Raw genomic sequence first — 14,526 nt, forward strand, 5'->3', positions numbered from 1 at the left:
CAAAAGTGAACAGTGAGCACTCATTCAACAGTGATTTCAATACCCCACATTTTGATAGCAGCTCCCTGATGCGCGAACATTATATACTGTACAATATTAGTGTTTAGACGGGCAGGAGTGGGCGAGAAGGGAACACACACAATGCGGGAGCAGGCAGTAATGGTCAAAAATTCAGCGGGAGCACGATTAAGAAAACAATACCGCACAGGGCTCTACCATCGATATCAAAATACTGAAGTTTATTTTTAATGACATTCCTGAGCGACCGAAAGATAACATTTTCATTTGTTCTTAACATTTTAAAACTGCTTTGTGAATTACTGCAAATCATTGTTTTGAGTGTTGATCAAATTTGTACACATCTGCGTACATGTAGTGGCCTTTGTAATATGACAAGTACAGGAAATTAAGCAAACAAAAGCAATTACCACACTGAAACAGACTGTTACCATCATTGTGGTTGCATTGTTTCCACTTCTTCCGACTCAAGCTCAAACATATATGGCTCTATCACAGTATTTACCATCTCGGAATATCAAAACAAACAACATGTTGTGAAAGAGGGCATGGATATGGTGTGATGAAGTTAGCCAATCACAGCAGTGGCTGTTTATTTCCATTTCTCCAAGAGGTAATGCCCCTTGAAGCTGAGTGTTTTTCACAGAGAGTAAAATTGTGGATGGAAAATTATCATTTTTACAAATATTGGACCTTTATTGGTACAAAATACACTTCATAGAAGTTTATAAACTAACCTCAAGAAACATCTGAAACTGCATAAACATTAAGAGTTGCTTTGTTTCCGCAAATTTTTTCCACAGTGAAACATATTCCACACTGATGATATAAAACAGTTCTTTCTTAAGTGAATCTTCATGTAGTAATTAAGGGTTCCATTATATCTGAAAGTCTTCCCACACTGACCAAATATAAATGGCTTCTCTCCAGTGTGAATTCTCATGTGGACTTTAAGGCATCCATATTGATCTACACTCCTCTCCAGTGTGAATTTTCATGTGCTTGTTAAGGATTCCTTTTCAGCTGAAACTTTTTCCACAGTAGCTGCGTTTCACACGTCTGCGGTGCAGTGTGGCTCTGATACGGCCACAGATGATGATTGAGGCCACTCTAGTCAATGCTTGTGTTTATTCCAGCCGCGCCACGCATGTTTCTGAAGCGGTTTTCTGTGCTGCTTCTGTAAAGATACATGCATACGCCTCCTTTGAATAAATATAGCCAAAATCCCACCAAAATCCATTGCCATGACTTATTGCGAGGCAAAATTTACGTTTTAGTCGCATAACATTGGTTAATGGAAATGCCGTCATTTCGCAATACTTTTTATCGACATTTTTAAAACATTGCCAAAGTTTAGCGCAAATCTGTAATGGAAACGCACCTATTGTTTGCAGGTGAAAGGCTTCTCTCCAGTATGAATTGTCATGTGGACTTCAAGGTGTCCTTTTTTAGTGAAACTCTTACCACACTGCATGCATTTGTAAGGCTTCTCTCCAGTGTGAACTCTCATGTGGGCTTTAAGGTTCCCATGTTGATCAAAACTCTTTCCACACTGAGTGCACGTGTAAGGTTTCTCTCCAGTATGAACTCTAATGTGGACTTTAAGGTTCCCATGTTGATCAAAACTTTTTCCACACTGAGTGCATGTGTAAGGCTTCTCTCCAGTGTGAATTCTCATGTGGACTTTAAGGTTCCCATGTTGATCAAAACTCTTTCCACACTGAGGGCATGTGTATGGCTTTTCTCCAGTGTGACTTCTCATGTGGACTTTAAGGTTTCCATGTCGTTTGAAACTCTCTCCACACTGAGGGCATGTGTAAGGCTTCTCTCCAGAGTGAATTCGCATGTGCCTGGTAAGGCTTCCTTTTATAGTGAAGCTCATTCCACACTGTTGGCAGGTGAAAGGTCTCTCCCCAGTGTGAACTCTTAAGTGATAATTAAGGTTTCCTTTTCGGTTGAAACGCTTTCCACACTGTTGACAGGTGAAAGGGCTCTCTCCAGTGTGAACCCTCATGTGGACTTCAAGGTTTCCATGTTGATTAAAACTCTTTCCACACTGAGGGCATGTGTAAGGCTTCTCTCCAGTGTGGATTCCCATGTGCCTGGTAAGGCTTCTTTTTACAGTGAAGCTTATTCCACACTGTTGGCAGGTGAAAGGGCTCTCTCCAGTGTGAATTTTTATGTGGACTTTAAGGCTCCCATCTTGCTTTCCACATTGAGGGTATGTGTAAGACTTCTCTCCTGTGTGAAGTTTTAGGTGAGCCTGAAGGTTTCCATGTTGACTGAACCTCTTCCCACACTGAAAGCAAGCAAAATAATTTCTTGTTCCTATCTTTCGAACTTTTTTTTGTGAGAAAGTATTTTCAGTCTTTGAGTAACTAAAAGATTCATCTTCAGTAATGAAATCATGATATTTCTCATATTGATCTTTCTCTTCTATATGATTCAGTATGTCACTCTCCACTTTCAGCGGCATCAGTTCTAAAGTGAAAAAGAAACACAAAAAAGTTAACCCCAGTTTAATGGCACAAAGCAAAAGACATCAAAACTAAAAACATACAGCTAGAACCTGTACTCACTAAGCCATGGGTTTTCAACCATGTTCCTGGAGCCACCCCAACAGTGACCATTTTGTCTCTAATCAAACACACCTGATTGAGGTCATCTGATCATTAGTAGAGACTCCATGGCCTGAAATGGGTGTGTAGTTCAGTGTAGTAGGCTGCAGTCTTAAGGCCTTTTCACACTGAGCACGATGCGAAAAAGTTTGGTGAATTGCAGACGAACGGTAATTCCACAACGAGCACGAAATGATTGATCACCTTCAGCTAATTCTCACTTACACGCTAGGGGGCGCTGACCAACAATGCATTTTTCCTGTTATGTATCTCGTATATGGAGTTAACATCGTCCGCTGCTCAATATACAACATTAAATTAAGATAAATAAAGTTTGGTTTTACACCAGAAACAAACTATCTATAATGCTTACAAGAATACATCTTAAAATATAAACCTGCTTATCATTTGTCATAAACATCATTTATTGTTATGGAAATACTATGAGCTGCATAACAACACGTACAGAAAATATATCGTCACAATCGAATGTCTATTTACTTTGATATTTCATGTGTAGAAAAATGTTTCTCTTTTTTTCACACAGAAGGGCAGGAGATATGATCACATGATTGACAGATCTGAATGCTCTGATTCAACACTCGTGCACGTGGAAGAAAACGGGCAGTGCTCTTCAGATCACATAATTCAGTGGGAAATGAACAGAAATTATATTCTGTATAAAGAACGTGAGAATAAATTGGCTCTCAGATACTAATGATAACATCAACTCTCTTCTCTCTTCTTCTGTGTTTGTTTACACTGGTTTTCGGAAAAGTGCCACAACTCTCGCCCTTTTTTTTTTGCGTTCAGTGTGATTTGGTGTCCATGTTGTGTTTTAAATTCAAGAACATACACATTGACCAAAATGACTGCGTGATGACAAAGGACTTTCTATTTTTGTTGGACTGTTTTAATCTCAAACAGTTTATTAGCGGCCCGACACATAACAAAGGTCACACATTAGACCTTGTGATTGCAAATGATGCAATTGTTTCACAGCTGTCCTCTGTTGACACTGGGCACTCAGATCACCTGGCAATTTTCTTTAACCTGGATCTGTCTCTCCCTTGTACTTAGTGGGAAATGAACAGAAATGATATTCTGTATAAAGAACATGTGAGAATAAATTGGCTCTCAGATACTAATGATAACATCAACTCTCTTCTCTCTTCTTCTGTGTTTGTTTACACTGGTTTTCGGAAAAGTGCCACAACTCTCGCCCTTTTTTTTTTGCGTTCAGTGTGATTTGGTGTCCATGTTGTGTTTTAAATTCAAGAACATACACATTGACCAAAATGACTGCGTGATGACAAAGGACTTTCTATTTTTGTTGGACTGTTTTAATCTCAAACAGTTTATTAGCGGCCCGACACATAACAAAGGTCACACATTAGACCTTGTGATTGCAAATGATGCAATTGTTTCACAGCTGTCCTCTGTTGACATTGGGCACTCAGATCACCTGGCAATTTTCTTTAACCTGGATCTGTCTCTCCCTTGTACTTCATTTTCATATACCGTTCATTTCCGTAAATGGAAATCAATTAATTCGTCAGATTTTGCAGACTCTGTTGTTTCCTCTTTGTGGTCTTCGAACATACACATTGACCAAAATGACTGCGTGATGACAAAGGACTTTCTATTTTTGTTGGACTGTTTTAATCTCAAACAGTTTATTAGCGGCCCGACACATAACAAAGGTCACACATTAGACCTTGTGATTGCAAATGATGCAATTGTTTCACAGCTGTCCTCTGTTGACACTGGGCACTCAGATCACCTGGCAATTTTCTTTAACCTGGATCTGTCTCTCCCTTGTACTTCATTTTCATATACTGTTCATTTCCGTAAATGGAAATCAATTAATTCGTCAGATTTTGCAGACTCTGTTGTTTCCTCTTTGTGGTCTTCCGTCAGCTTCTCTTGAAGATAAGATCTTGCAGTTGAATACTGTTCTTGCCTCTAATTTGGATTCTTTTGCTCCCTTGAAGTCTCGCTGTGTCTCTTTTGCTCGTTCTGCCCCTTGGTATAATGACGACTTGCGCTCTAAGAAAGCAGCTTGCCGTAAATTGGAGCGCAAGTGGCATGACTCAGGACTGAATGTGTTTTCAGTTGTGTCAAGCTTAGAAAGACCACATGGGGGAATATAGAGCTGAAATTGAGTCTACCAGATCTGTTTTTCTCAGATTATAGATAATAATCAAAGTAATCCCAGGCATCTCTTTCATACTATTAACAGACTTCTCAAAGTTAATGTTTGCACTTCTCTACCTGTTTCAAATAATTGTGTAATGATTTTCTTTATTTCTTTAGTTCTAAAATTGACAATGTCTACAAACTTATTCAAGCTGCACCTGTTTCATCTTCAACAGTTTGCCTGTCTAGTTTTCATGGCACATTGTTTACAACTTTTTCTCAAATTGACTCGGAGCTGCTTACTAGGGAGGTATCACATATGAAAGCTACCACTTGCATGCTTGATCCCCTCCCTACAAGCTTATTTAAGTCTTGTTTTGACTCTTTGTGCCCAGCTGTTCTCAGCATTGTTAATGATTCTCTGCGTACTGGTGTTGTACCAGCAGCATTGAAAACTGTTGCTGTAACACCTGTTCCAAAGAAGCATAATGCTGATTTGGATAACTTAAATAAACCCCTTTCACACTACACATTGGTCCCAGAAAATTGCCGGAGTGCCTTCTGTGTGAACGCAAACACGTCCCGGGATTGATTCCGGGATCGATCCTGGGTTGGGGACCTAGTAACATTGCCGGGTTCAGTCCCGGAATGAGCTCCGTGTGAACAAAAGCCAGAACCAATGCCGTAAAGGGTGTCTTAGTGATGACGCATGTTATCGTGCGACTCTTTTACTGGGTGTTTTGAAGGCGGATCAACATTCGCGACGAAAAAATATGTGCAAACTGTAATGAAGCAGAGATCAGGTAGCTCCTCACTATCCGCGCTGAAGCTGAGATCATTCGCCATCTTAAGTGAAACAGAACGCGTCACATTACACATCACATCGTAATGTCACGTGTCTTTACGGATCTTTATGGTATGTGTGTGAACACACACACAGATTCCGGAAAATCACTGGCAGTGTGAATTAACCACAGTCAACCGATCCCGGGACAAATCACGGGACACATTATCTGTGTATTTTCCGGAATTTCTGTGTGAAAGAGGCTTTAAATTTTTGTCGCCCTACATAAAACCTTCCATTCCTTGCAAAAATTTTAGAACATGTTGTGGCTTTGCAGCTGCACAGTCATCTCATAGTAAATAATCTTTTTGAGCCCCTTCAGTCTGGCTTCCGAAAATTTCATAGTACTGAGACCGCTTTGGTCAAGGTCACCAATGATCTGCTAATAGCCTCAGATTCTGGTTCTCTCTCTGTTCTTATTCTTCTTGATCTTAGTGCCACTTTTGATACTATTAATCACAACCTTTTACTCAATCATCTGGAAACTGTTTTTTGTGTTTCTGAGACTGTTTTAACCTGTTTTAGATCTTACCTCACTGATCGTCAACAGTTTGTCTGTATGAGTGGTTTTTGGTTTTCAGAGATGGGCTCTGTCCATACGGGTGTTCCCCAAGGTTCAATTTTGGGCCCCTTACTTTTTAGCATTTACATATTTCCACTCGGACTGCTTCTAAGATAACTTGGGCTTAATTATCATTTTTATGCAGACGACACTCAGATTTACAGTGGGTACGGAAAGTATTCAGACCCCCTTCAATTTTTCACTCTTTGTTATATTGCAGCCATTTGCGGGTCTGAATACTTTCCGTACCCACTGTATATTCATTCTAGGCCTGGTCAAATTTGGATGTTCTTTTTTTAACACATTGTATTTCTGAGATAAAAATATGGAAGTCCGAAAACATCTTGTGTCTTAATAATGATAAGACTGAGGTATTGCTCATTGGCTCCTCCCATCAGCTTCATAAAGCTGGCTCATTAATTTTAAACATTGATGGCTCTGTTTTGGAGTCACAAACTAAATAAAAAAATTTAGGAGTTATATTTGATTCGAGTCTGTCTTTTGACTATCATGTGCAGTACACTGTTAAGAACTCATTTTTTCCATCTCAGAAATATTGCTAGACTCTGTTCTATGCTATCCCTCTCTGTGACTGAAAGGCTTATTAATACCTTCGTTTTTTTCTCGCATTGACTACTGCAATGCACTTCTTGTTGGGGTTCCTAAAACCACACTTAACAAATTGCAATGTGTGCAAAACTCAGCTGCTAGGATCCTGACTGGTGCCAGGAAAAATTAGCATATTACACCAATTCTAAAGTCTTTGCACTGGCTCCCGGTCAGGTTCCGAGTTGATTTTAAAATCCTTATGCTCACATATAAGGCACTGTATGGTCTGGCCCCTCAATATCTGTCTTCACTTTTAACTTTATATACACCCAAGCATCATTTACGGTCCTCACAAGCTGGTTTATTGGTAGTTCCACAGACACGGTTGTGCTCTGTAGGGGACAGGGCTTTCTCTTCCTACGCTCCTAGGCTTTGGAATGCACTCCCTCTACAAATTAGAGATGCACAGAACCTAAGTATTTTTAAATCTTACTTAAAAACTTTTTTCTTTTTTTTTTTTTTAAGTAAACTTTTTTAGGTTAGCTTTTTCTTGACTGTTTTGATTTTTATATCTTAGTTTGTTTTTAATTGGTTGTCATGTGTGAGTTGTATTTTTACTTGTTTTATTATGTAAAGCACCTTGCGAAACTGTTTTAAAAGGCGCTATATAAAAATAAAGTTATTATTATTAAAGTTATTATTGTTACCAGATAGTTAACCATATGCCGCAGTGTATGGACTAGTATGTGGGTTTTTAGATTTTACAGATGGCGGTGTGGAAGGTTCAGGTACATAGTATGGTGGCGGTTTTTCTACTATGGAGCAATATTCTCTAGCTACATAAGCAGCGACGTGTTTCCAGTCTGGACCCTAATCCCAGACTTTTTTTTTATTTCCTTCCACACATCGTAACTTTTGGTCATATATTTATAGTATGAATATAAATATTAATTTATATTTACGGTTTGTGATAAACCTTTTATAATCCGTTCGATAGGACATATAAACACTTGATTGGATTGAAACCGAAACTGGCAAGTTTTGCACATGTGCAATGAAGTAGAAATGGCGCAATGTTATTCAAGTGCAAAAATATTCCAAGCGCAAGAAGACGTGAAAGAACTCATTTCGGTACATAAAGCAGTGTGCCAGTGGCTTTATATTTTAATATATATTTAATTTATACAGTGAAGAACATGCAGTGTTATACATTTGTGTTTTACTTTTGATTAATACTATATTCAATTTCTATGCCTTAAAACTACTGTTAGACCTACCTAAAAGCATTATTTAATTTGTATCTTTGTTCTATTGTATATATTTGTGATTGACATATTCCTTAGGGTTGAGCCCTGTATAGTTTGACAGCTATACAGACAGCACTTGGGGGAAAAAGCAGTCAATTGTTTTCTGAAGTAGCAAAATGTATACTTGATATTTAAAGCAATAATTCTGGAATTATTTGTTAATGTGCTTATTAAAGAAATATGTAATATTCTATAATAATAGGTCAAAAACGAGGTAATGTTGTTGATAAGAAATATTTGATAGCAAAAATAACTTCTGAAGGTTGTCATGGTGTCTTATGTATGTATGTATTTATTTTTTTATCTTGTGCCTCTCTTATAATGTTGGCTTGTTGAATGTTAAATAGACCCAATCCATTTTCAATGGAAATTATTTGATTATGCAGCAATAACTAGTATATCTTAATGCATGTGTTCTTGCTCATTTAAAACATGATCTAAACAGTAATATATTTTAATGATTAAAAGTCAAATAAGTGAGCAAGTGACAAATATTAATAAATATCCATATCGGAATTAGCCAAAAATCTATGTTTGTTAAAATCGATATTGTATTGGCCAAAAAGTACCATCTGTAGATAGTCTGAAATAAAAGCTTAATTAAGGCTCTTATATGACATTCTTCAAAAATAATTATTTCTGAAGAGGGAAACATTTTAATAAGGATCACATGACTGAGTTCAGATTAAAGGGGACATCGGACGCAAAATTCACTTTTACATGGTGTTTGCATATAAATGTGTCTTAGCAGTGTGTGGACACAACCACCCTATAATGATAAAAATCCATTCACTACTTATTTTTGAATCCCCAAAAAACCTAAACCGCCATTGTCCCCCATTTTCTCCGCGCTCGAGCAGCTGTAGCAAAAACAATGACTTGAAAGCAATGCAGGTGTTTTGTACTTGGATGTAAAAGTGAACATAAGAGTCTTCATTTTCTTCCGACATCAGAATTTGTGAAATGAACATTACTTGGGCACATTCACTTCTGCTTTGTAATGTAGACATGCATTTTCTGTAAAGCTGCTTTGAAACAATGTGTATTGTGAAAAGCGCTATACAAATACATTTGAATTGAATTGAATCAGAGCCACTGAGGAAGCAGAAGCATTTTTTATGGTAATGCGACACCAAATACACCTGAATTCGTTCATTTATTTATGATTATTTGCAAATCGCCTTTCCTCTTCCATGGAAGAGATGGGCGGGGTGAGCAGAGCTCATTAGCATTTAAAGAGACGTGCACTGAAACTGGTCGCTGTGATCAGAGCTGTTTTAGACAAGGTAAAAAGAATGTTGTTTTACATGACCACTGAGGAATTTTTAACCAAAGTATGTTACAGACATTTCATGAAGACCCTAAAGAATCATACCAACTTGTAGAAAATGGGCATCCGATGTCCCCTTTAAAGAATGGAAACCAACCTGTTTCCTCAGTATCTTCTTCTTTCATTCTGAATGTCTCTTCAATCTTCATGTCTTCACTCTCCTCTTTAATAAACGCCATCTTTATAATAGGATGTGACAAAGATCTCAGGTGCTTCACCAGGAATTTTTGTGTTTGGAAACTGCATGTTAAAAAAAAAAGAATGAATAATTAATAGAAAGAAAAATAAATCCAAACTAAATCTCTAGGTCCGTCTCAACTGCTCAACTAGCTCTCTAGTTAGCACACTGGCAAGGGGGGTCAGTCAGAGTGCTAGTTAATGGCCTTAAATGACTAACAAAAACTACAACTACAAATTAATAATAAAAAATAATAATAATTATGCAGACACTGCATATGAGTAGTTGACAAATATGCAGTACATTTTTGTAAAACACCATTTTTAAGAAAAAATACATATATTTACGTAACGTGAATTCTGATATTTGAGAAAATATAAGGGGTTATACGTACTTTTTCAAATCTTTTTTTTTATTTATTTTTTACTGAACATTAATGGTAAATGTGTCCAATGGTGTGATATACCAAAAATTAAGAAGAAAAAAAAAACTCTTAATAATATACAAATAGCATGAGAGAGATTTATCTTCATTGTTAGACATTTATTTTCAAATAGTGTTATTTATATAATATGAAATTATGAATAACATATTCATATGACTAACATAAGACAAACTTTGACGAGACAAACCTTGCTGCCATCCTTTCAAAATTGCTGAAAATTATACCATTTTAAGATGAGTGATGATTATATTTCCCCTACTACAATACTCAACTGTTCTTTAAGATATTTCGAGATAAATACAAATCTGCGGTTCTTTTATGTGTGTCTCACCATAGGACATTACGTCACACTAAAGGACAGAGATGGTCGTTATTGCTTTAAAGAGAAAGTGAGAAGTAGTACATTTAAGTATTTTTATTTAACTTTGAATATGTCAAAGAAGAAAGAAATTTAAATTTTGATACAAACAGTATGAACATGTTTTTTAATCAAAACAAAAAATAATTTTCAACAAAACTCAAGTCATTCAGTAAGTTACTGACAGTCTTCTAGAGCCTCCCTACTGCACGGCACAGCTAAATATGATTGATATTCAAACTATAGCCTATTTAATAAGATGTGAATGATTTTTTTAAAAGTATATGGCTGCTCTTTTTAAAGCCTCATTTCGATTCTGTTTACTTTCTGCATCTTTCTCTTAGTATCTCCTCCCTTCTGCGTGGATCCCTGTTAATTTTCTCTCTATTCTGTGTCCTCTCTCTCACTCATTTCTCTCTCTCTATTATTTCTGTCTCAAAAACAAAGTATCACATTTTATACTTATTTTCATGACACTTTATAACAGTACAAGTTTTTTGCAAAAACATCAGAAAATATTTAAATGTAATTATTGCATTTAAGAACACTGAAAATGTTCAAGAAGAATAAAACATTTTTTAAAAAGAGTTAAACAAGATAATTTAAAATGCTTCTTAAAAAGACCTTGTCCTCTTGTGTGACAGTACAGGTGTCACACTACTGGACATTATCTGTCATACCAAAGGATGTTTCAGCCTTTTGTGTCAGATAATGGCCTTGCTATTCATTGCTAACCTGTCATAAGCAGTTAGCAAGACACATTTCCATAATTTTTCATAATTATGTAGTTTAATTTACAGTTTTTAATAAAAAAACAAATTTGTATTATATATATATATATATATATATATATATATAATTTAGGGGTGTCACACCAAAGGACAACAAAATGTAACACCTTTATAGTGGTTCCAAAAAAGTTAAATATTTGAATTCTGAGACAAAAACTTATTATGTGCACAGGGGGCTTCATTAACATGACCAGAGATTGTCTTATTATTGGGAGATGAGAGGGTCTGCATTACCAAAGACTATAGACAGGGGTGCACATACGTTTTTCAGCCTGGTTCTCATATGAGAACCTGGAGATTTGGTTTGGTCCTCACACTGTATAGTGTAACCCAGGGCTGTCCAAACTCAGTCCTGGAGGGCCGGTGTCCTGCAGATTTTAGCTCCAACTTGCCTCAACACACCTGACTGGAAGTTTCTATGCCTAGTAAGAGCCTGATTAGCTGGTTCAGGTGTTTTTAATTAGGGTTGGAGCTAAACTCTGCAGGACACCAGCCCTCCAGGACCGAGTTTGGACAGCCCTGGTGTAACCCATTAAATACAAATATAAAAAAATGTATTAATCGTAGTGATAATATTGTTGCACTTTATTTAGTTAGTTTTTATAAATAAAATAATAAAGTGTGATAATACTCTTATATTTTAAAATAAAAAGGGAGTATTAAATACAAATACAACTATTTTATAGTAAACTTAAAAATAAAATGAATTTTCATCATTTTCAAACTTAAAATCAGCAGGCTTTTATTTTGGCGGGTTGCCGGCAAGTAAGTATATGCGCTTCCGGGTTTAGCGCTGCCGACTGAAGCGCTTCAGTGAACGAAATGTCACAGTTTTGCATTGTGCTTTGAACACTGCAGCGGGTAGCCTAGATTTATTTTTCTATTCAGTTTGAATAGAAATCTTATACAGTACTACAGTTTGTCGATTTAAATGGCAATTGTGCATGGACCCTTTTCGCAAGACTGTGATGCCGCGTTTAACGGTCATCAGCATCGTAAATCCTAGAAAGTTTTTCATATTTGTATTTTTTTTTTTTAAATGTATGTACATTTATAACACTATTCTTTGTATTATATTACCTTTGCATCAAACTACAAAAAACTAGTTTACGCTAATGCGAGGGTGTTTCTAATGCAGCGTCTACGGGAGGGACGGTAAATTTGACATCGTTCTCTCTTCTGACAGCCGTTATCAGTCTCTCTCAATTTTTTTCCTTTTATTGAAAGCCAGGAAAACACTATCGTGGAGTTTTTCTTTTGCTATTTGAGCAACTGGGAATGCAAAAAATATATTTGTGGTCCTCTCCCATTCACTGCTCTTCAAGTTTACCCAACTATGACGACTTCCGCTGCTGAGAAACCCGGAAATGTGAAAAGTGTCCATTAACCGCTGTCAACCATGTCGGTACGCAAATGCGCTGTCAGAACTTATTTACAAAGCGCATTTTTTATTTTGGTCGCGCATGCGCACCTGCATACCACTTATGTGCACCCCTGACTATAGAACACCCTTATCCTTAAAGGGACTTTGGTATTACTTACTTTCGGAAAAAGCGTAACGGTCAACTTGGATCACGTGTGCCTTAATAACCAATCACATTACAGCCTTGACGTCATTGAATCTCAATCGCCGTTTACGGATCCCATAGGAATGAATGAGAAGTGCCGTAAGCTGAATCCACCTGTCGCAAAAAGTCAGTGACTTCTCTTATAAAACAGCATTTTTTTCGGTGTAAACTGTAAAAATAGTTCAATAGTTGTTTAGTGTAAAACATGTTGAAGATTAGCCGATAGGCTCTCGATTCATTAAATGATAAGTGGTTTCCTCTAAAAAGCGGAAACGTTCGCATTAGCTGTTATGATTTTTTGGCTAAAGGTTGCAGGCTTGCCTTCTAGTAGCTTTTACATGACCTTGAATGGGGTCCTTCAACTAATTAAAGTTGTCTGTGGAATTGCCCGATTTAAAATCAGGATATGGTGTCACACCAGAGGACGTGGTTTTCAGTGACAAAATGTACCAAGTTCCTACACTTTTGGAATTAGCCTATTTGGATGAAAAAAAAATTATTGCCATTTACCGTATTGACCCGAATATAAGACGATGTTTTTTTCTTGGAAATACATCTGAAAAAATAGACACTTGTAAAATCATGCCCGAGGTATTTATTAACATTTATGCTTTTCTTTTTAATGTATAAAAGTTGTATTAAACCATGCTTGAGACAGTCACGCCATAGTACAATTTTGAGATTTGGCTCAAAAATGTGAAAAATCTAATAACAAAGCAGTTTTTATAACTTTTATAACAGGTCCATTAAGACAAAGACATGTTTAACCATTTATTGCATTTTAAATTAAGACAATACTATTTTTATATTCATTGTTATCTTGTGTGACAGTGAAAATGTCATGCAATGTCAACAAGCCATATTTATTTACTTCTAGACTGCATTTAATAGATTGCACTGTCATGAAAACATGTGTTATTATTAGTCTGTAAAGGTTCTCGTGTTCAGTGTTCTGTGTTCTGTGTTCAGTGTTCAGTGTTCAGTGTTCTGTGTTCTGTGTTCTGTGTTCAGTGTTCAGTGTTCAGTGTTCTGTGTTCTGTGTTCTGTGTTCAGTGTTCAGTGTTCAGTGTTCTGTGTTCAGTGTTCTGTGTTCTGTGTTCAGTGTTCAGTGTTCAGTGTTCTGTGTTCAGTGTTCAGTGTTCTGTGTTCTGTGTTCTGTGTTCTGACCAGCGGGTGTCGCGATCGAGCGCTTTGAAACAATGTATCGTTTTGACCTGGAGATTCGAAAAGCTCCGTTTCTCACATCGCTGATTTCACGAATGTGTTATTATAATAAACTGATTCATGATTTAGTGAGCTAAATGAGACGCACCTTTTCTGTTACTCACATGTAGATGCGCTCACACAAAATAACGTGCATTAATGTTATATAAAGCATTACAATATAATAAATAACTAATTTTAGATCACTTGTTAAAACTATAAAATAGACTGAACAATTTGCATCGATTTTTTTAACACTTTGATTAGCTAAAAACCACAAACCTTTCTTCAGCCGAACCACAACAGACCCAGAACCGCGGCGCGTCCTAAAAACGTCACATATCCAAACCGAAATAAAAGTCCTATTTAAACGTGTAAAACAATTACTGACAAAAAAAAAAAAAACTTTTTTTATTTTTTTAGAATTTTATCTACAAATTCTAAAACATGTGTCAGCAGGATGCAGAGTTGAATTGTTGTTGAAATACATATTTACAAATCACTTTTTCTATATTGTTGATTGATATTTTTCCCTTAGGATACATAGACAAACAAGGTTTATCTTTATTAGGGTCACAGACACTATAAAAAAAATTTAAAAAGTTCAATAGATAAC

General features: G+C 36.5%; 1 protein-coding gene across 1 annotated transcript; it reads right to left on the reverse strand.

Moving 5' to 3' along the window:
* Nucleotides 1–1,182: 1,182 nt before the first annotated feature.
* On the reverse strand, nucleotides 1,183–14,231 carry LOC107699148 (zinc finger protein 239-like). Its single transcript, XM_016500333.1, has 4 exons — nucleotides 14,193–14,231; nucleotides 9,465–9,607; nucleotides 1,400–2,499; nucleotides 1,183–1,195 (listed from the first exon to the last, which is right to left on the reverse strand). The coding sequence occupies exons 2-3, from the start codon at nucleotides 9,544–9,546 to the stop codon at nucleotides 1,400–1,402; spliced, it is 1,182 nt and encodes a 393-aa protein (XP_016355819.1). The 5' UTR covers nucleotides 9,547–9,607; nucleotides 14,193–14,231; the 3' UTR covers nucleotides 1,183–1,195.
* Between the last annotated feature and the right edge of the window lie 295 nt (nucleotides 14,232–14,526).

Source organism: Sinocyclocheilus anshuiensis, unplaced genomic scaffold (genome assembly GCF_001515605.1).
Source record: "Sinocyclocheilus anshuiensis isolate Anshui unplaced genomic scaffold, SAMN03320099.WGS_v1.1 scaffold166, whole genome shotgun sequence".
Lineage (NCBI taxonomy): Eukaryota > Metazoa > Chordata > Actinopteri > Cypriniformes > Cyprinidae > Sinocyclocheilus > Sinocyclocheilus anshuiensis.